The sequence below is a fragment of the Macaca thibetana genome, chromosome 11 (genome assembly GCF_024542745.1).
Source record: "Macaca thibetana thibetana isolate TM-01 chromosome 11, ASM2454274v1, whole genome shotgun sequence".
NCBI classification, from domain to species: Eukaryota; Metazoa; Chordata; class Mammalia; order Primates; family Cercopithecidae; genus Macaca; species Macaca thibetana.
In genome coordinates, this window is record NC_065588.1 from 97220164 (window position 1) to 97242552 (window position 22389).

At 40.4% G+C, this 22389-nt stretch overlaps 1 protein-coding gene across 1 annotated transcript in view; it reads left to right on the top strand.

Moving 5' to 3' along the window:
- The window catches only part of ANO4 (anoctamin 4), a 383617-nt gene that overhangs the window by 149537 nt on the left and 211691 nt on the right, over positions 1–22389 (top strand). The window contains exon 3 of the mRNA XM_050750195.1: positions 17391–17585. Within this exon, the coding sequence (XP_050606152.1) occupies positions 17531–17585 (55 nt within the window). The 5' untranslated portion in view covers positions 17391–17530. The remainder of the gene's footprint in view (positions 1–17390; positions 17586–22389) is intronic.

Below are 22389 nucleotides of genomic sequence, written 5' to 3' on the forward strand. Positions count from 1 at the left end.
GTTTTTGAATCGGAGTCTCTCTCTGTCCCCCAGGCTAGAGTGCAGTGGCATGATCTTGGCTGTCTGCAACCTCTGCCTCCTGGGTTCAAGCAGTTCTCCCTTACTCAGCCTCCTGAGTAGCTGGGATTACAGGCGCCCACCACCACACCTGGCTAATTTTTGTATTTTTTAGTAGAGACGAGGTTTCTCCATGTTGACCAGGCTGGTCTTGAACTCCTGACCTCAGGTGATCTGTCCGTCTTGGCCTTCCAAATTGCTGGGATTACAGGTGTGAGCCACCGCACCCGGCTGGAGCTCTGTTTATGCTCTTTGTTGATCCCTGTTGTGTGCCTAACCGCCACATTCATTTATGGAAAAGCCAAGCTGCTACACAAGTATTTTGCCATGTCTTGCAAAATAAAGCAAGAGGAGATAAGTACAAAAGTCTTTGAATTTCAGGCTAGTAAGGTCTAAAATTTTACACAACAAATACAGTCTGTAAAACATTTGAGAGAGAGTTTACTTTAGTAGCTCCAATATCTGAGCAATGTTTTCCAAATACCTTAGCACCTACTGATCTAAGAGTGAGGTAGGAGAACTTCTGTAAACATCAGTTAATATTTTCAGCCTTAAGGGCCATAAGGTCTCTGTCATGACTATTTAACTCTGTTATAGTGCAAAAGCAGCCATAGATGATAGTAAACCAATGTATCTGTGTTTCAATAAAACTTTATTTACAAAAACAGATGGTGGCCCAGATGGCCCAGGAGCCATTGCTTACTGACCTCTAGTCTGAGAGACAGATAGCCTACTGATAAAGTATTTAATGCCCATGAATTTTGGGATCAGTGGCCTCTTGTAGGTAAATTAAAATAATAGTAATGTCATGTTTATTTTCTCCTTCCCTCCTCATTTTTAATGAGACCTGATCTTGCTGTTCCACATTTACTAAATTAGGTACTGGCAAAATGTGATAGTGTAGGCTTACACTATTCACATTGCTATCTGCTGCTTGACTCAATATATTGAAATTTGACTTTAAGGACAGACTTTCAGCAGTAGGAAGCAATGGTGACAAAACAACTTTTAAAAAAGATCATATGGAATGACAATGTGGATATGTGCCTTGTTTTGAGCTATCTCAAATCCTTTTGCTAAATAAGTACAGGGTAAATTATTTTAAATAGGGAAAATGGAACACAATTTTTAAATATTTTAAGGCATTTCAAATGGCCCTTAAAATACAACAGTTGTCCTCTAGAGGGATTTTCATTTATTATTAACCGTATCAGAAATGTAATTAAGTCAGTGCTGAAATTAGTCAAGATAAACTTTATAACTCAAATCACATAAATAACATATATGGGTTCTATGAATTAATCATTGTAAATTTGATTAAAAAATTACATTTCAAAGTTCATGCAATTTAATGTCATGTTGTTTCTGTTTTTCAAACATTTGTTAAACCAGCTGTTTATAGAGGCACATTGTATGGCTAAAGATCTAATTGCACCATTATTAGCATAGAACTGTAGTCAGTAAATAATTAGTGGCTTGCATTCTGGAGTTTTGATAAATTTTTAGACTTCTCTAAATTAACATTTGTCTTATGGTCAGTTAAGGAAATTAAATATCGATTAAGGAAATTGAGACAGGGCCAGCTTCACAGTCTCCCTCCTCCACAGGGCCCCCTATGACCACTGCCTTGGAGGCTGTGCTGACTCTGGGGAAGGCCTATCAGTAGCTGTGACCTGGGTTAAGCTGAGGGACCAGGGGCATTTTTGAGAATATTGATTAGATTAAGTAGACGTGGGGACCTGTATTCGTTTTTTATTGCCTCTGTAACAAATGACCAAACAGTGCCTCAAAATGTCACCAATTTATCTTATATTTCTGTAAGTTAGGTGACTGGTGCAGGTCTCACTGGGCCAAAATCAAGGTGCTAGCTGGGCTGTGTTCCTTCTGTCTTTCTGGAGACTCTGGAGGAGAATCTGTTTTATGGCCTTTGTTTTTTGGGATGGAATCTCTCTCTGTTGCCCAGGCTGGAGTGCAGTGGCGCGATCGTGGCTCACTGTAATCTCTGCCTCCCGTGTTCAAGCGATTCTCCCACCTCAGCCTCCCGAGTAGCTGGGATTACAGGCACACGCAACTATGTCCAGCTAATTTTAGTATTTTTAGTAGGGATGGGGTTTCACCATGTTGGCCAGGCTGGTCTTGAACTCCTGACCTCAGGTGATCTGCCCGCCTTGACCTCCCAAAGTACTGGGATTACAGGCGTGAGCCCCCACGCCCAGCCTCAGTACCTTTTCTAGCTTCTAGAGCTGCCACATCCCTAGACTCATGGTCCGTCTTTCATGTTTGAAGCCAGCAACGTAACGTCTCTCTGATCCAAGCCACCAAAGGTTCTCTGCTTTTGAGATCTCATGTGATTAGATTGCCCCCCTTCCTTTTGGATATCCCAGGATATCCAAATGGATATCTCCATTTCAAAGTCCTTAATCAAATCTGCAAAGTCCCTGTTAGTCCCATGTAAGGTGACATATTCACAGGTTCCAGAGATGAAGAGTTGGACATTTTAGCAGAGCCTGTCTACCACACAACCAAAATTCAGTGTATTGGATTCACTGTTGGCACTTCCTCTGTTTACCAGCCCATCTTCTTATTTTTCAGCTTCTTGTGTCCTGACACCCATTTCTGTCTCAGTCCACTTTAAACCTTGTTCTTCTCAGTTCTCAATTTCTCTGACCTTCCTTTAGCACGCAGTCCAGTGGACTGCCTTCTCCTGCTGAGAGCAGTATTGCTGGCCAGGCTGCCTGGGTTCAAAGCTAGGCTGTGCCTCATAAATGTGACCTTTGGTAAGTTATTCACTATCTCTGTAACTCAATTTTCTCATCTGTAAAAGGAGGATAAAGAATGTGCCTGGACTACATATGATTGATATAGTGATTCCATGAATTAATATATTCATCACTCTTAGAACAGTGCCTGAGACATAGTAAACCATCAGTACATGCTAACCATTGTTGCTGTGAATTTGGTTACTCTCCTTTTGGTTGCTGGTAGAAATTCTCTCAAGATTTTATCTGTGATTTCTTGTCTCTTCTTCAGAAGTTACACCATCTCTCAAAGCTTTAGCATTCATCCGTAGGCGAAGAACTCCAGCTGGACGCATTTCCAAGCTCTATACCTTTATTTCTGGCAATACTAGGTGAATATTTTTGTTTGGATGTCCCAGGGGAGCCACAAAGCTGAACTTAACATCTTGCCTACCGAAATATTGCATCCGTGTTCTTATTTCTATTACTGTCTTTAGATCCAAAGTCAATTTTTATTCTTTCCCTCTCATTTACTACCAAACATCAAAAAAGTTATCAAATACTAAAGAATCTACTTTCAAACTATCTTTTAATCTATTTGCGTCCCCACTTCCACTGCTCTGATCCAGGTTTCTATGGCCGTTACCCTGATTTGTTGCCCCAGTTGAAGTAGAACAGTATTCTTAAACCTTTGCTCTGATTATGCAACCCCCACCACTGGACCCGCCCCTCCCTTCCACCTTGCTCCCACATCTTAAGTGATTCTCCACTGTCTTAGCCTGGAGACTACATCCAGGGTAGCATATAAGTGAGTTTTCTTCAGGAATTCCCTAAAAATTTAAAAATTTCATACAAAAGTATGTTGTCAAGATCGTTGCTTTCAGTCTTAACAGCCAGTTACTGCTCATGCATCTTAAACATGCTTGAAACAGGACATCTTTTCCTTTCGTGAATGAGCTTTGTTCTTTCATACCTGAACCTTCACCACGGGGGGCATGCTCTTCTCCTCCATCTCTGCCTATGAGAAATTTACCCAGCAATGAGGCTTAGTGACAGTACCCACCCCTCTCTTTGTAAAGCCTTCCCTGGTAGCCTTTCCCCGAACCCTGTAAGTCAGAGGTCAGCAAACTACAACCCACAGGCCAAATCCAGCCCATTGCTTAGTTTTATAAGTTTTATTAGAACTCAATCACACTCGTTCATTTATGTATTGTCTATAGCTGCTTTTGGGTCTGCAATAGCAGAGTTGAGTAGCTGCAACAGAGACCATATGGCCCACAAAGCCCAAAATAAATTATGCTCTGGCTCTTTACAGAAAAAAATGTGCTGACCCCTTTCCCCTCTCGGAGATTACATAGTCTACCTTGTGCATCTTTGACATCTCCTTCTGTGGGACTCACTTCTGCACAACTTTTTTCCTGGCAAGAACGACCTCTTCTTATAGACATAGATTCTGCCTTTATCATCCTTGTTTCTGTCCTTGGGCCTAGCAGGGGTAGGTCTCCATAGTTGTTGGGAGCAATAGATTACTCTGTAAAAATTTTTGTTTAAACTACATTTTGCTCACTTGGCTAAGTGACCAAAATCTTATATAAAGCAATGTTCCCTTTAGGGGGTTAGTGCTTATCATTTGATGTTTCTGGTAGTAAACCATTTCATGTTTCACTTCGAGAAGCACTTTTTTGACTGCCAAGATAAGCTGCAAAATTGAGTCCAAGGATCTTAAGAAATAATATTCCTAAGCCATTTAGGCAGCTCACTTGGTGATCTCATTTAATAAGTGGTTCACTGAAATATAGGATTGCAGAGTATACTTTTTCATGATGCATGGGTTTCGCCAGGTGAAGTAGATACCTAGTTCCTACTCAGCTATTTTTGTTGACTACCTAGGGTGTGATAATATTTGACCATGCTACTCTCTTATGAAAAATGCCAAATAGTTAAATTTGTTTTGGGAAAACCAGAGATGCCTCTCTTGCTCCTAAAGGAGAAACCAAATGACCTTGGGTTTCTTTCTTTTTTATCTCTCTCTCTAAAACCCAGGAAGTATTGATGTCATGTCCTCCTGTGAAGTGCATTAGCTGTCCTTGCCTTTGCTGCTTTAGTACTGGGAAATGTCTCTGTCAGACAGTGAGCTCATGAGTGCAAGGACTCTGTTTTTTAATTTCTGAATCCTCAGTGTTTGGCACAGAGAAAGCTCTTGACAAATATTTATTAAATGAATAAATCAATAAATAATTGAAGATCTCAGAAAGAACCTTTTTCCCAAGGTATTACTTTTAAACCATAAACTTACAATTGCCTACTTCTATCTAGTTCGCATCCTTAAATATCTCTTGCGAGAATTTCCTGTTGTGATGATATAGAGTTTGTCTAGCTGTGGGAGGTCAAGGGTGGGCTACATTGTGCCTAAGTCCACAGAACGCAAGGAAAACCCTTAAACTTTTGTGAGGTGACAGGAAATCAATATCTGCTCCCTAAGTATTTCCCTGAGTGAGAATGTAAAGGTTTAAGATAAATTTTTTTTTTTTTTTTGAGACGGAGTCTCGCTCTGTCACCCAGGCTGGAGTACAGTGGCCGGATCTCAGCTCACTGCAAGCTCCGTCTCCCAGGTTTATGCCATTCTCCTGCCTCAGCCTCCTGAGTAGCTGGGACTACAGGCGCCCGCCACCTCGCCTGGCTAGTTTTTTGTATTTTTTTAGTAGAGACGGGGTTTCACCGTGTTAGCCAGGATGGTCTCGATCTCCTGACCTCGTGATCCACCCGTCTCGGCCTCCCAAAGTGCTGGGATTACAGGCTTGAGCCACCGCGCCCGGCCGGTTTAAGATAAATTTTAAGTATCACAGGGTGAGACAAAGTGAGAAATTCAGGATTTAGATTGGCATTCAGAGCAGGGAGGGAGAAAAAGATGACCCAAATTGACACCAAATGAGAAAATCTTGGGAAATAAAGGTAAATGGTAGCAAATGTGATGTATTTGAGAACCTTACAAGGAAGTTTTCAGTATGTTCCAGTTGATTTATAGGATGTAGAACCATTAAGTGTTAAAATGGAAAGGGGTGGATTTCCAACACTCTCGCAGTGAGGGTTCAGTTAGGAATCAGAATTCCAACAAACAAACAGATTTTAATAAAGAAACTTCTTATGTTACAAAGGAATGGCTGGGTTATGGAAATTAACAAGAGATGGTGAAGCACCCAGGGTCTAGCAAGGGTGAGGAGCCTTTATAAAACATGCCTCAAGAGGCAAGGGCAATATTGGAGTCACTCAAGAGCAGGAGCCATGGGAAAGGGGCTACCCAATAGGGGTAGACCTTGCAGAGGGCTTTCCAAATGGCTAGGGTCCTCACAAGTATTAACACAGGAAGGGAGCAGGGAAGAAGTAACTCAGCCTCTCTTTCCTCCCAACCGTTAGCTCCTTCTTGTGCCTCCATTGGCTGAGGCCAACTGGAGGCCTGTGAGGGAGCCCAGGTGATGAAGGAGTCACCTTCACAGAACACAAAACAGGTGGATAATGGATTTGAAGTAGGTGTAGGCCCACAAAACATCACCAGCACAGGGACCATCTCCAGCCTTTCAGTTTACAAATAAGGAAAATGAGGCCCAGGCTGGGGGAAATGCATACCTTGGAAATTCATCCCTTTCAGCCTTAACACTTAATGTTCTGTATCCTCATAAATCAGTGCTCACATGACAAAGACAATCAATAAGGACTGACTGAATAAGTAAATGGAAGAATACATGAATTTGAAGAATAAATGAATTTTTCATATCATAAAATCCAGTTTTCACCAACATGTTTGCTAGATAGCATTCTGACATATCAGTGGACCATAATATATTTAACTATTGCCCTATTAACAGTTATTTTTCTAGTTTCTAATATTGCTATAATCATAATAATTATTATAGTTATGTCCATATTAATTATAATTATGATATTGAGTACTATTTATTGAGTATGTCAGGCACCATGCTGCGTGAACACATACTTTTTTAGCCTTTATTATGAATATTTGAAATATGAATTTAAACTCCCATTTTGTAAAAGAAGAAATTGAAGCTCACATAGTAACTCAATCATAACTCATCAGAAGTTCCACAGCTACTACAAGATAGACCCAGAATATGCACCAATATCCATTCAACACAAAAGTCAATCTCTCTATTGCTCCCCTATGTTATAAAAACGTTTGAGTGGAACATTTTCTTATGTAACTCTTAGTATGTCTTATTTTCTTGAGATAACTTCCTAGAAGTGGAATTATTGGGTCCAAAGATATGATGCTATTTTTAAGTAGTAAGAAATAACATTTAGTTGCAATTTGAAATATATTAAGTATTTGTGAGAGAAACCTTCTTATATAGGTATGAAAGTTTTAGTTTTGTCTAATGATCTGATTGCGAGTGGTAAGATAGCCATGTCTGAGAGCCCCTGTTTTCTTATGTTTTTACCAGCAGTGAATAGTATCTTTTTTTTTAATAGCCTTTATTTTTTAGAGCAGTTTTAGGTTCACAGCAAAATTGGCTGCAAAATACAGACATTTCTTATGTATCTCCTGCCCCTAAACGTGCATAGCCTCCTCCATTATCACCTTCCAACACCAGAGTGGTACAATTATTATAATTGATGAACCTACATTGACACATCATCACCCAGAGTGCATAGTGTGTATTAGCGTTCACTCTTGGTGTTCTACATTCTGTAGGTTTTGACAAATTTATCACAATGTGTGTGCACCATTATAGCATTAAACAGAGTAGTTTTATTGCCCCGAAAATCCCTTGTGCTCTGCCTGTTTCTCCCTCCTTTCTTCTTTCCTCATGGCAACCGCTGATCTTTTTACTGTCCCCATAGTTTTGCCTTTTCTAGAATGCCATATAGTTGGAATTATGTACTATGTAGCCTTTTCAGACTGGCTTCTTTCACTTAGTAATTGTTCTCGAACATTTAAGGTAAGTGAATGGACACTTAAGGTTCCCACATGTCTTTTTATGGCTTGACAGTTCGTTTTGTTTTAATGCTGCTAATATTGCATTGTCTGAATGTACCACAGTTTATTTGTCAAGTTCCCTACTGAAGGACATCTTGGTTGTTTCCAAGTTTTAGCAATTATGAATAAAATTGCTGTAAACATTCATGCGCAGGTTTCTGTGGGAACATAAGTTTTCATCTCACTTGGGTAAATACCAAGGAGCATGACTGCTGGATTGTATGGCGAGAGTATGTTGAGTTTTGTAGGAAACTGCCAAACTGTCTTCCAAAAAGTGGCTGTACCATTTTGTATTTCCACCAGCAGTGAATGAAGGTTCCTGTCGCACTGTGTTCTTCTCAGCATTTGATGTTGTCAGTGTTTTTGATTTTCACTATTCTAATAGGTGTGCAGTGGTATCTCACTGTTGTTTTAATTTGCAATTAATTACCCAATGACATCTACATTATTTTTTAAGATTTATTTTTATTTTAATATTTTATTTATGTACTTATTTTCATTTAACAAATAAAAATTGTGTATCTTTATCACATATAATAAAGTTTTGAAATGTGTATGCATTGTGGAATAGCTAAATCAAGCCAATTAATACATATGTTATATCACATACTTATCAATTTTTATGGTGAGAACGCTTAAAATTACTCTGTTTGTGATTTTTAAGAATACAATACATTGTTATTAAGTATACCCACTATTTTGTATAATAGATACCCAGAACTTATTTCTCCTGTCTAAATGAAATTCTGTATCCTTTGACCAACATCTCCACAACCGAGCTCCACCCCCCAGCTTTTGGTAACCACCATTCTACTCTCTGCTACTTACGAGTTCAAAATTCCACACATAACTGAGATCATGGGGAGTTTGTCTTCCTGTGCCTGGCTTATTTTACTTAACATAATGTCCTCCAGGTTCATCCATATTGTTGCAAATGACAGGATTTTCCTTGTTTTTCTTTCTTTCTTTTTTTTTTTTTTTTTTTTTTTTTTTTTTGAGATGGAGTCTTGCTCTGTCACCCAGGCTGGAATGCAGTGGCGCGATCTCGGCTCACTGCAAGCTCTGCCTCCCGGGTTCATGCCATTCTCCTGCCTCAGCCTCCCAAGTAGCTGGGACTACAGGCGCCCACCACCACGCCCGGCTAATTTTTTGTATTTTTAGTAGAGATGGGGTTTCACCGTGTTAGCCTGGATGGTCTCGATCTCCCGACCTCGTGATCTGCCCGCCTCAGCCTCCCAAAGTGCTAGGATTACAGGCATGAGCCACGGTGCCTGACCCCTTGTTTTTCTTTTTAAGGGTGAATAGAATGTCTTTGAATATATCCACCACACATTTTGTCAATTTTTCCATTGATAGATACTTGGATTCCACATTATGGCTGTATTTTGGCTATTGTGTCTAAAGTTACAGTGACCATTGGAGTACTGGTATCTCTTGGACATACTACTTTCATCTCCTTTGGCTATTTACTACATTTAAAGAGTTTTAAATCACTGTTTATGAATTTTTAAAAATCTCAGGTTATTTTCACTGTAGATGGGCTTGTGGGGGTGAGGAAAGGAGAGTGGGAAGGCTAAGCTATTCAAGGTTGTCTTCACTGACCACTTCCCCTTACTCACCCCCTCTTCTAAGGTCTCAGCTTATCTCCCAGGGACTGAACACTCTCCAGACAAAATCAGCGTAACAGAAGTCTGACATTCGAGAATATTTGAGTTTAGTTACCTGTAGTCTTCCCTAGGTATCCCTAGAAAGATTAGTTCCTGGATAACCACCTCCCTCCCTTCCCCAGATACCAAAATGCTCAAGTCCCTTATATGAAATGGCAAAGTATTTACATATTACCTATGTGCATCCTTCCATAAACTTTAAATAATCTCTAGATTACTTATAATACCCAGTACAATGTAAATGCTATGTAAATAGTTGTTATACTATATTTTAAAATTTATTTTCCTTTATTGTTGTTCTAATTGTAGTTTTTTTTTCTGAATATTTTCTTTCCGAGGTTGGTTTAGTCCACAGACATGGGACCTGCTTATCTGCAGGTCCCATCTGGAGGGCCGACTGTACTTTGTTTGGTGCCTGCCCTGCCAGCTCCCTGCCATCCCTGGCACCCTCCGTTTCTTTCTGGAACTATTTACATTAGTGTCTACTGTGAGTTAGGCATTGTGATAGGCATGAAATAAGGCACAGTCCTGGCCCCACATTCATGGGACAGATATGCAGATAATTACAGTACAGGTGGGTAGGTCTTGGTGTAGGTATGTACCAGGTGCTAACAGAGTGCGGAGGAGGGACATGTGAACTGAGGGTTCTGGGGATGCTTGGTAGAGTTGGAGGTTGGGAATAATGGGATTTCTTCAGAAGGGTGATGAATGAGCTGATCTTAGAAGAATATATTAGATTAGGGCTATGAAAGAGAGCATTTCAGGCAAGAAGGAGGATTTTTTTTTTTTTTTTTTTCATGAACTCACTACTTAGGACCAAACTGTAAGCACCAGCACTGTTTCATTTTCACCTTATGGAGACCATTATTGGAGCTGTGTTCATCAAGTCTTTTCTATGAACCAACAACGCCAAATCTCAGTGGTTCACACCTAGAAACCTTTGTCTTTTTGTTCAGGGTTTTTTTCAGGCAGCTGTTGTTTGCCTGATATTGCCTTGTTTGAGTGAGGCTTGGTCCAGGTTGCAGATCAGGTTTGGGTTTGCTCTTGTGTCTCCTTCTGAGACCCGTGGCTAGTTGAGACATGTGCTTTTTTGGATAATAGCAGAAGCAAGAGAGACCAAGCGTAAACCACATAAGCACATTTCTGCTTTCATCTGTTTGCTAACATCCCCTTGGCTAAAGCAAGTCATAATGGACAAGTCCAAAACCAATAAAGCAGGGAATACACCTTCTCTCTTTATTGGGAAGTACTAACAAGTCACATGACAGAGAGAAGGTATGAATTACGAATCGGGGGCAATAATCTACTCTGCCACTGTGGTTTCCTGAAATGAAGTCCTAATAGAATTCGGTCGCAGGGGGAATAAAAGGGAGACTCTCACTCAGCCTCAGCAACAAGAAAGAAAAAGTTACAAAAAGTCTGTAAAGAATCTAGAGGAGGATTTGAAGGAGAGAAAGCACCAATAATCTAACTGCAGCACTTTATTTGAATTTAAGTAATGCTGGTCAAACATTCTTACAGGCTCTTACCCTTTCTGATCTATAAATTCTTCGTGTAGATATTGAGCCAAAGGTTAGATCTAGAAAATATTATATCTAGTCCTTAGCATTTTGGTTTCTTTTCAATGCGCTTAAATGCTCAGTTAACGTGGCTTTAGACATAATTGTAACAGAGTTACAAATGAAAGCATCTTGGCAGAAAGTTTTTCCTGGCTTTGATGTGTTGGTACTGCCAGATTTTTGTGACATGCTGATGCTAATCTGTCAAATAGCCTGACACAAAGTGAGAAGAGAAATAAAAGGAGGCATGACAGGGCCAAGGACGTGGTGTGGTGGAGGATGGTTGGGCAGTACCAAATTCTGTCATCAGCCATGCTGAGACTAAGCAACACCCTATCTTCAGGTCTCCGGGTCGGGCAGGGGGGTCCTACATGGGTTAGAGCTCATACCACTCTCAGAAATGCACCTACTTTCAGTTACCCACCAATTCTGATGCTCAATGCTCCTCCGAACCCGTTTTCTATGGGTCCACTGGAGCTCACTTAACTAAGCACAAATTCTGCCCCCCTCATGGGAACATACCTAAGCTAATGACACATGAGGTGCTTCCTCTTCTGCATGTATTCCTATGTGTTTGAGCTTTTTCCTCCCTCAGATGCGGGAGGGTATCAGTCTGTTTTACAAACATTTTGTCAAGTGTCCTTTGAGCCACATAAGAGAGGATATTAGAAAAGCTCCAGAAAGTTTGGAAAAGTAAATTCAGACCTGAGAGTAACCAAGAGAGTTCCTACCTTCCTTCTGGTCAGTGTTCCAGGAAGTTGAAGCACTGGATTTACCCTCCACTTTGTAGTTAAAGAGGAAACTAGAAGTAAATCTTCCCTTCTACAAGGTTTTCTTTTTCTTTTTTTTAATTAAGAATAGATGAGTCTTATGTTTTGTGTGTGGTGGTGACATTCAAAACATAGTTTTTCAGTGTTTTGAAAAGTAATTTACCTAAGAAATGACAGGAAGAGTAATGCAACACATAGACAGCACCGCTGCGAGTTGTAAAACATTGACAGAACGACACATGTTCCTGTGGCATAGAGTCCTTCTGAATCACAGAAATGACATTTGGATGAAAGCAAATCATTTTTACACAGGCACACTGCTAACTGTGCAGTAAAGCCAGAAATAGTGTACCTTGGAAGTGGGCCAGAGAGAAAGAACACCTAAGAATTTTATGTTTTTCAGAAAAATTTTCACTTTTTAGGTAGGATTTTTGAGAAGTAAAGAAAATATTTGAGAGCCTTAAAGAAAATCTGAGCTTTGATTTTTTTTTTTTTTTTGAGGCAGAGTTTTGCTCTTTGCTGCCCAGGCTGAAGTGCAGTGGTGAGATCTCAGCTCACTGAAACCTCCACCTCCTGGGTTCAGGCGATTCTCCTGTCTTAGCCTCCCGAGTAGCTGAGATTACAGGCACCTGCCACCATGCCCAGCTAATTTTTGTATTTTTAATAGAGATGGGGTTTCACCCTGTTGGCCAGGCTGGTCTCGAACTGCTGACCTTAGATGATCCGCCCTCCTCGGCCTCCCAAAGTGCTGGGATTACAGGCATGAGCTACTGTGCCCGGCCTTTGATTTTTATTTATTAAAATATTAGTCATTGTGTTCCCATGTACTCATCAAGTGTCTGGAGAGAAAACTCAGACCAAGCAGGAAATGTAGGCTTGATGTTTAGGAGACAGAGTACAGTGGGAGGCGTGACTTGGGGAGCTGATCACACAGAGATTACAGATGGAGATATGGAGTGCATAAGATCCCCAAGGATGGACAGGATGGAGAGAAGTAAAGGCCAAAATCAAAACTTTGGAAAATGCCCACTGTGGTGGGCTGATAATGGCTCTCAAATATCTGTCCACATTCTAAATTCCCAGAACCTGCAAGTGTTACCTTATTTGAAAAGAGTCTTTGCATATGTGATTTAGTTAGGGATCTTGAGATAGAGGGATTATCCTCAGTTATCCAGGTGGTCCCTAAATGTCACAACCAGCATCCTTATAAGAGAGAGGCAGAGGGAGATTAGACACAAACACTGAGAAGGTGATATAATCACAGAGATAAAGATTGGAGTGATGTTGTCACAAGGCGAGGAACACCAAGGAATGCTGGCACCCATGAGAAGCTGAAGGAGGCAAGGAATGGATTCTCCCCAGAGCTTCTGTCTGCCTTTCTGGAGTCTCGATGGGCCTACAGATGTTCAGCTTGCACTTCTGTGGAAATAGGGAACATACAGCAGTGGCACAGAGCTCTGCTGACACCGTGGTGTGAGACACCTGGCCTCCAGAACTGTGAGATGATAAAATCCTGTTTGAACCCATCCTGGTTGTGGTAATTTGTTAAATCGGGCTTTGGGAACTAATCCCACCTTTGGGAACAGGAACAGAAAGAGTTTAAAAAGGTAAGGGGAGGTAGCAAGAAGCTTAAGTGTCATGAAAACGAAAGCCAAAGCAAGAGTTTAAAAACAGATGAGCAGAGGCAGTGGTGTAAACGCTAGAGCCTAATGGATAAAAACAAAGATTGAGGAGAATCATCGATATGACAGAAGCTAATGATGGCAGCTAACTTACACTGAGGACTCATTATGCTGGACATTGCCATAAGCACTCTGCAGATATAAACTCAATTCTCACAAAACCTTATGAGGTATGAATTGTTACCCCATTTTACAGGTGAAAAAACTGAGGCAAAAGTTTAAATAAATGCATTAAGTAACATAGGTAGTAAATGATGTGGCCAAGATTTGAGCCGAGAATTCTGGCTACAGCATCCACATTTTAGCCACTACTTTGTACTAACCTCACCTTATCCCCCAGGGTGTGTGTTTCCCAAGTTCTGACTTTGGGTCTTTTATCAAGTAAGGTAGATGATGTGTCTCAACAGGAAAAGGTATTTTTGTAATGATTATTTGAGGTGGAAAGGAGGAAGATGAGAAACTTTACATCACCTGGGCCCCATCTGCTCAGCTGAGTTGGAGAGGAAGCTATCTGATGAGGCTGAGGGAGGCAGCTAAGTTTCTGGCCTCAGGGAGCCTAGGAAAGACGGTGAGGATACAATAAAAGAGGAAGCACTAAATGAAAAATTTGCTGCACAGGTAAGCGTGCTCAGTGTTATTTCCTTGACTGGGTTTTGCCACTGTGCCCTGTCTATGTCCAAGGTGTCTGCACCATGTAGCGTGCAAAGTGCAGAGGGAAAAGGAACTGAAGGAGGATCATCGCCCCACACCTGCCCGATGGAAAGTACTTTGTTCGGAGATGATGAAGGAATCAGAAAACTGCACAATGTGACCTTTGTCATTAGAGACTCTTGAACGTTTGAGAAATGGACCATCCATGTACTGGCAGATGAATGAGAGTTCAAGGGCATTACATGATAAGAGCTAATTGCAAGATTAGAGACTGTAGTGGGTCAGAGGAACTGAAGTGTGTCAAGGGGAAGGTACAGCTGTAGATAGTTCTTACTAAGGTCTTTGACAGCTGATCAAGAATCAGGAGGACATTTCAGCCTGGATGATGCCATGGGTCAAGCATGGGAGAGGGGAGAAACAGACAGTTCTTCAAGAGCTTAGGCCAAAGGACTCTCAACATTCTGTGCTTCCAATCTATCCCCCACCCAGGATAGATTTCTGTTAAGTTACTATTCAGAACGAATGCAGGCTTGAAACAATGAATATTTATATTGGTATTGAATCCATTAGACTGCATGTTATAGTGGAAAAAGGCAAGGTTAAAATATCAGTTACTCGCTTTGTTGTGTGACCTTGGTCAAGTAACTTCTCGAGCCTCAGATTTCCCATTTGTAAAACGTAGATACCAATTCTCAGGCTCTTATGGTTGTGATGATACATTAATGGGATAATGATCAATATCTAGTGTAGTGCCTGACATTTAATAGATAGTGTCAACAATTTTTTTAGACTAAGAACAAATTGGATGATGTAATTTATTGACTGACAATTCATTTCTAAAGATGTGACTTCAGAATGTTCTATAAATATTAACATTTTCAAATGCCTGGAGTATATTTTCTATCTTGCATACTAGCTATTTATTTATAAATCTCTCTTTCTCCCATTGACTTAGCCTTTGTGTGAGGAGAGCTCTTTTAGGCTAGGCCCTTTATCTGTACTTTGAGGACCCTTAATTCCTAGAGGAAGAACATGGATTTTTCTCAGGCGTTAAAGATTCCTTCCAAATTTCCATGTAACATACCCATTTTCCTCATATCTATCTTCTCCTGGTAATATTCTTGAATTATTTTTTATTTTTAACATTTTTTGCTATGATCTACATTCTTATATTTTAAAAACACAATTTCAAGTACCTATGCCATTTATTTCCATGATATAATTTCTATTCTCATTTACGTCATTTTGTGCTTCCTTCAGAAAAGTTATATAAAAGCTAAAAGTGCTGTGCTGAGTCAGAATCCTGTTCTCCTCAGCCCAATAAGCCTCTGCAAAAAGGAAAAGAAGAAATGTTTTCAGGAGAGCAGTCTATTTCATATTTGCAGACTGAGAGTGCATGTGTCATCTGATGTTGACTTAAAATGTCTCTCCCCTTCCCTTCATCTGTCACCCACAAATCTGTTTGCATTCTTCTGGAGTCTTGATGGGTCTACAGATGGTTCAGTTTGTACCTCCGTGGAAATGGGGAACATGCACCAGTGGCACAGAGGATGGTGGAGTGGAAGAAAACCACTCCACCATGATGTGGATGATGCATGTGGTTGATGCTGTGGTGTCTGTCTTACTTATGGAGAGAGACATCTGGGAGTAAGGCTCATACTTGCGTAGGCACCAGAGCATCAGAGTAGGGCATGCATTACCCGGGGGCAGCTTGCCAGCCTATCTCCCAAGGGGCCACCCAGCATGATAGTCCTAACCTAGGTGAATCTCCTGAGACCAAGGCTTAGGCTCACAGCATTGTGGGCTTAGAAACAACATCTTGGGGACAGACTCATACCAAGCAATTCATGTGGAGGTAGAAGTGTGGAAGCCCAAGATGTCCATCTGTTAGCTCACACTGAGATTCCTGGCTGCCAGGTAGACAGGAACACTAGTGTGAAAACTATCTTCCTGCACTGGAAGCCAAATCCTAATCTTTAGGTTATCTGGTGAGCACTGTTAGAATGAGGACAGTTAAATGGATAAAGGAAAGTAAAATCATGTATGTCAGGACTGTCTGGTGGTGCAACTGGAATTCTTGAGCTTAGCATATTTCTTAGATGAACGCTGCCTATGTTTATTACACTGTTTGTTTTAATGATTTCCTGGCTGATCAAGCCCTAATCTGATTTGAGTCATCCTTCCTTAAGATTTGCTAGAGTTTGCAAATTGGCCCAGGTCATATCTTCTTTTTCCCCTGGGAAAATTTAAGGTGACTCTTCTTACCTTTGACATGACCTATGACTGTCGATTTTGCAGTTTACCTCTTAGCAGAGTTGTTATTTTCCTTGTTTCTGGGTTTTTAGTAGACTTCTTATTGTAGCTCTAAAATAATTTTTAATTCTCTTTTTTATTGGTATTTCTTAGCAAGAATTCTTCTGTAGTGAAGAACTTTCCCTCATCAACTAATAAAAAATGGTTAGTAAAGGAAAGGCAGGATAAATGCTTGCTTTATTCCCTTTATTAATTTTCTGAGTAATGAGTTGGTGTCTTAGGAACCTCCAATGGTGATCAATGAGTGTTTTAAAAAAATACGCATTGAACTCAGTATTTCTTTATACAGTTGATATGCATCAGTAGATGGAGTCCATATTAATGATGTAATCTATATAAGCTGATGTAATCAATACTTTTGAGGAGATTGACATGATATCTGGAATTTGCTTTAAATACTCCAGTATCTAAAAAGCAAACCAACAACAAAGGGAGTGGGATCAATGAAAAAAGATTAGAAAAGTCTTGATATTTGTTGACACTGGTTGATGAGGACACGGAGTTCGTTATACTATTCGTTTTGCTTTTGGTATGTTTGAAATATTTCTGAATAAAATAGTTCTCAAGATGCATATAATTCTAAGGTTATCAAGAGTGTAAATGTGAGTTCAGCCAATGACTTTGGCCTATCTGTGAATCTTGTGGAGAAAGTTCTTGATTTTTATTGAAATTCCAGATACCCCAACAGTAGTTCTTAAGCCCTATTGCTTTGGCAACAGCATGCCAAATATGTGCACATATTCCCAGCATTTTGGAAAGAATTTTTATAAGAATCTTCAGATTCGACTGATTGGATCCTGATTCATAACAGTCTTGTCTTGGTAACTAAGGATGTCTACTTTTGAGTGATGCATACCTTAAGAATTTAAAACATGGTTGCTTCTGTTCTCTGGACTTCATATAAGAATGTAACAGCCTTTTAGCCATTCTGAAGTCTAATGGTGCCATTTCTCATTCCAGGTTTAAGTTTATCTATTCATGGGGCTGAAAAGTGTTTGCAAATCCATCAACGGCGAAGTGTGGCAAGCCGCCCAGTGTCACGTCGTCGCCTGCCTGTGGTCAGGCATTCCTCACTCCCACCAGGCAGAAGGTCAATAAAAATGGAGGCGAGTTCTTCTGGAATCACTAATGGAAAAACCAAAGTCTTCCACCCAGGTGATGCATGGGGAAGTTCAACGGGGACCCATTTCAGCAGCAACCTGACCACAGCCTGCCTTATATTTTTATTATGTAATTATGCCATACTTTCAGCTAAGCTTGCTTTTGTTAGGAGTCTTGTTTTATTTCCCCTTCTCTTCGCCTCAGTCAGTGGTAAATATCACCAAGACAAATAAGAGAGGAGAGAGCTTGATGGATCAGAGAAGGTTGAGGCTATGTGCACAGTGGTAGAATCTAAATGAAACTCGGAGTGCATAAACTCTTTCTTAGTTCAGGAAAGCTCATTATATAATAAAACAAAATAGAGATTTGGCCATTTTCCTGATAATTTGTTCTAAGATTGCTCAGGAAAAAAATCAAGCCAAAAAACACCCACACTTTGAAACCTAGGTTATCTGTGTTGGCTTGTCCACATCCTCCTGAGATCACGAGAGAAGACTGGAGTCATTATGTTGTTTTAAGTCTTCTGGGAAGCATCTGTGATCTCTTTAAAATATTAAAGTGATTCTACATTAAAGGAAGTAAAAACATTTTATGTGCTCATTTGGGGGAAAAGCTCATTTACGTATTCATTCATTGATTGAACAAATATTTATTGAGTGCCAGCTACGTGCTAGGCATTGTTTTGGGTTCAAGGAAATATCAGTGACCAAGGCAATGTTCCTGCAAAGTGACTTTATAGAAACATCAATTGTGAGAGAATTCATAAGTCATTTAGAACAACTCTCACCCAATCCTGATTCCTCTCTGTAATGTCCTAGTAGATGGCCACACAGCTGCTACTGAAGCCAAGCTTCCATCTCTACTCATGTCACCCCATCTTCTTTCTCTTAGCATGTAACCTTGTTTCCTAACCCACCAAGAAACACCAGGGCCATTGGGCATGAATTACTGGAAGTCCCTTATCCTCTCTCTTCAAATGTATTGCTCTTTACACATCCTTCTCCACTGTCCTCCAGTTTTCAGAAGATGAGGGGCCTCCTACTGTCTTTGACCAAGCCTTCACCCATGACCTTTAGCCAGGAGAATGTGTCCTCTTGTTTTTGTCTCTTTCACCCCTCCACGCTGCTAGCTGTTCACCCTCAGTCTATGAAAAGGCTCAAGCTTCTACCATTCTGATCATTTGACACTGTATCCTTTTCCCTCTTCTGCCACTTTGCCCTCCTGCCTTCCAAGCCAAACTTCTGAAATTATAATTTACTTTTGATTGCTCTGTTGTATCGAGAGCAACCAACACAATCTGGTTTCTAGCTTCTCCATTCCATCCTGGCTGCTTTTGAGGCCCTCAGTGACCTCCTTTTATCACAATGTAGTATGTTTGGCAGACTTTCCTGAGGCACCAGACCAAGGTGGACAACCCACTTGTTCCCCAAACACTGTTCCCTTGGCTTCCATGACAATCTTAGGGTTCTCCTCTTATTTCTCTCACATGTAACTTTCCTGGTTTCTCCCACTCTAGCATCTCTCTCCTCCTCTTGCCTCCTTTCCCAGGACGTACCAAATCCAGAATGATTCATCTCTACCCCTGATCAGTTACTGTGCTTGTTCTACTGATTACAGGGTCCAGTTCAAACCTCTTAGCATGTTAAAAACAAATGCCTTTTGTGATCTGGCCCCTACTGCTTTTCACCCTTCATTTTTTGCCCTCATCTTCCTTAAGCTTTATTACTATATTACATCAATCAGGGTTCAATCAGAAAAGCAAAACCAGTAGATAGTAAGTACTAGAGATTAATTACAAAGAATTGGCTTTCATTGTGGGAGACGGCTAGGCAAGTCTGAATTCATGGGTCAGGCTATCTGCAAGGGCAGGCTGGAACTCTTGGGCACAGCTCTTAAAAGCTTCAGCTCTGCTTTTAAGGCTTTTCAACTGACCTAGATTATCAAGGAGAATCTCCTTTACATAAAGTCAACTGACTATGAACTTTAATTGCATCTACAAAACACCTTCACAGCAACACTAGATTAGTGTTCATTGAATAACTGGAGACTGTAACCTGGCCAAGTTGGCTCATCAAATAGACCATCACATCTGATTATATCAATGTGCTTTCACTTCTCTAAATACGTGATGCTGTTTCATGCCTCCCAACCTTTGCTCCTGCTGTTCTTTCTTCCCAGGATGCCCTGGTTTTGCCCCGTTATCTTTGAACATGTCGAAATTACTTGTCTATCTGTCCACTGAAAGATCTTTAAGGGCAGGGATTCTGGATTATTTATCTCTGTACTCCCAAGAAATATTTGTAGGGTAGGGCTGAACAAAACCTTCATTAGCTGTATTTTAGACTACTACAATAGCTTCTGAATTTTTCTGCCTGCCTTTCTTTCAACAAGTACCTGATTTACATCAGTAAACAAAGCAGACAAAAGTCCCTGCCCTTGGGGAGTTCACATAGCAGCTGCAAGAGATAATAAATAAATATATTAAACCGACCAACTGTGTAATCTATATTATAGTTATATATAAGCCATACGTAATATATAGTGTTTAGGGAAAGGATAAGTATTATGGATAAAAGAAAAAGTAGGGGAAGACGGTAGCATGTTGCAATATTAAACATGATGATCAGGGTAGGCTGAGTCATGAAGATATGTAACCACTGACTAGAAGTTTCTGAGACAGCCATGTGAATGTCTAAGCAACTTCATTCCAGCAAAGGGACAGTTAGTGGACAGCTTGTAGGGTAAGGGTGAGTCTGGTGGTTTGAAGAACAGTATGGAGGCTCCTGAACTTGAAGTGGAGTGAGTGACGTGGGGAATCATCTCAGTGAGATCGTAGGGACTAGATTGGGCAGGACCTTATAGGCCATTGTAAGGACTTTGAGCCCTATGTGAAAGGAAGCTCTTACAGGGTTTTGAGCAGAAGAATTCCATAATTTGATTTATATTTTAACAGGATGTAATATAGACTATGGGGAGAGTAGATTATAGGAGGAGAGGATAAAAGGAGAAAGGTCAGATAGGAGGCCTCCAGAATGATCCAGTGGAGAAATGATGGTAGCTCTGACTCGGAAAGGCAGAAGTGATGGTGAGAATTTAGAGTCTGGATATATTTTAAAGCTGGACCAACAAAATATCCTAATGGATTGGATGTAGGGTAAGAGAGAAAGAAGAGCAAAGGATGACTGAAAAGTTTTTTGGCCTGAGTAAAATCAGCTGAGATGGAGAAGGCTGCAAGAGAAGCAAATTTGGTGGGTTTGAGGGCAAAGGTGGGGCTGAGCTCAGAAGTTTGATATTGAGAGCTGGCAAGATATTGTGGGTGGTAGTTTGACTTCCCTGTCTGGAGTTTGAAAGATGATTGGTCTGTGAAAGAGATATAAAACTAATAGTTGTTGACATATAAGTGCTATTTAAAGACATGAGATTGAAAGAGATGACCAAGGGAAGAAGTATAAATGTAGAAGGGAGAGCATCAAGGGCTGAGATCTGGGACACTCCAATAATAAAGGGTCAAAGAGGACATGAACCACCAGTAAAGAAGGCCAAGAAAGAACCACCAGCAAAGATGGAGAAAACCCAGAAGTGCCACATCTCAGAAATTACAAAAGTTTATCAAGAAGAGAATAATGGTTTTCTAGGTTAAATGTTGTTGAAAGTCAAATAAGATGAGGACTGAGAATTAGTCATTGATTTAATAAAGTGGAGGTCAATGGTAATTTTGTTAAGAGCCGTTTTAGTGGAGTGGTGGGGATGAAACCTTGATTGAAGTGGATTTAAGGGAGATGAGAGGGTATAAATTAGATGCTCTGAATATAGGCAACTTTTTTGAGCAGTTTTGCTATGAAGTGTAGTGAAGAAATAGGGCAGCAGCTGGAGGAGAAGTAAGGTCAAGAGTTTCTTTTAAAAATAGCAGCTCTCCAGCAGATAATTTATGGTGTTCGAGAGAGGGGAAAATTTGTGATGTGGGCATCAGTGAGAGGTTGAGAAATATGCACAACAGGACCATGGATAGTTTATCTGTGATAACTGGTGGGAAGGAGGAGTATGTACATATTGGCAGGTATGCTGAGGGTCTAATAAGTTCTTTTCCTATGTTGTCAGCTTTATCTTTAATGTGAGAAGCAAGGTCATGTCTAAGAATGAGAATGGAGCCACAGGGAGAAAGAGAGAGAGGGAGAAAGACATGGAGAAGGAAAATATGTTTGCCAACTTACATTAAAGAGGATGTGAGATTCATAGTCATGAAACTAAAGTAGGACTAGTTATCATCATTGTGTAGCTTTTCATTTTGTATAGCTGCATGAGTAAAGACATAGAGTTGGTGGTGAGTTGGATTTGAACAGGAGTGTGGAAAGGAAGTAGGAAAGAGAGAAAGGGAATCGAAGGTGCATGGAAGGGAGTGATGATAGTGATTCATTTTGTGATTTGGTAAAGAGAGTACAAGACATCAAGGGAATGAAGTACAATGAAAAGTTGGTAGGATCAATTGGTTGAAGTTTCCAGAGGGTTCAAAAAAGTGTGGGGGTTAGGGTAATAGAAGGAGGATCTGGAAGGATAAGAGAGGTGATGAGAGAATGGAATGTGTGGCACTAATATGGTGGCACATATCTTAATAACATTTATTTAATTTTATTATAGTAATATCAACACAAGATGCTGTTATTGGTAATGACAAGGCTTAGGCCAAGGTACAAAATAAGGAACTATAAAGGGTAGAGGGCAAGATCACTGAATGAAAAATTCCTAGGGACTGAGAGAGCAGGATGTGAAAAGGATTGAGTCAAGAATTGAGTAGTTTTGGGAAGAATGATAGGCCAGTCGTTAACTTTGTTGAGAAATAAGGGAACGTAATCTGGCAGGT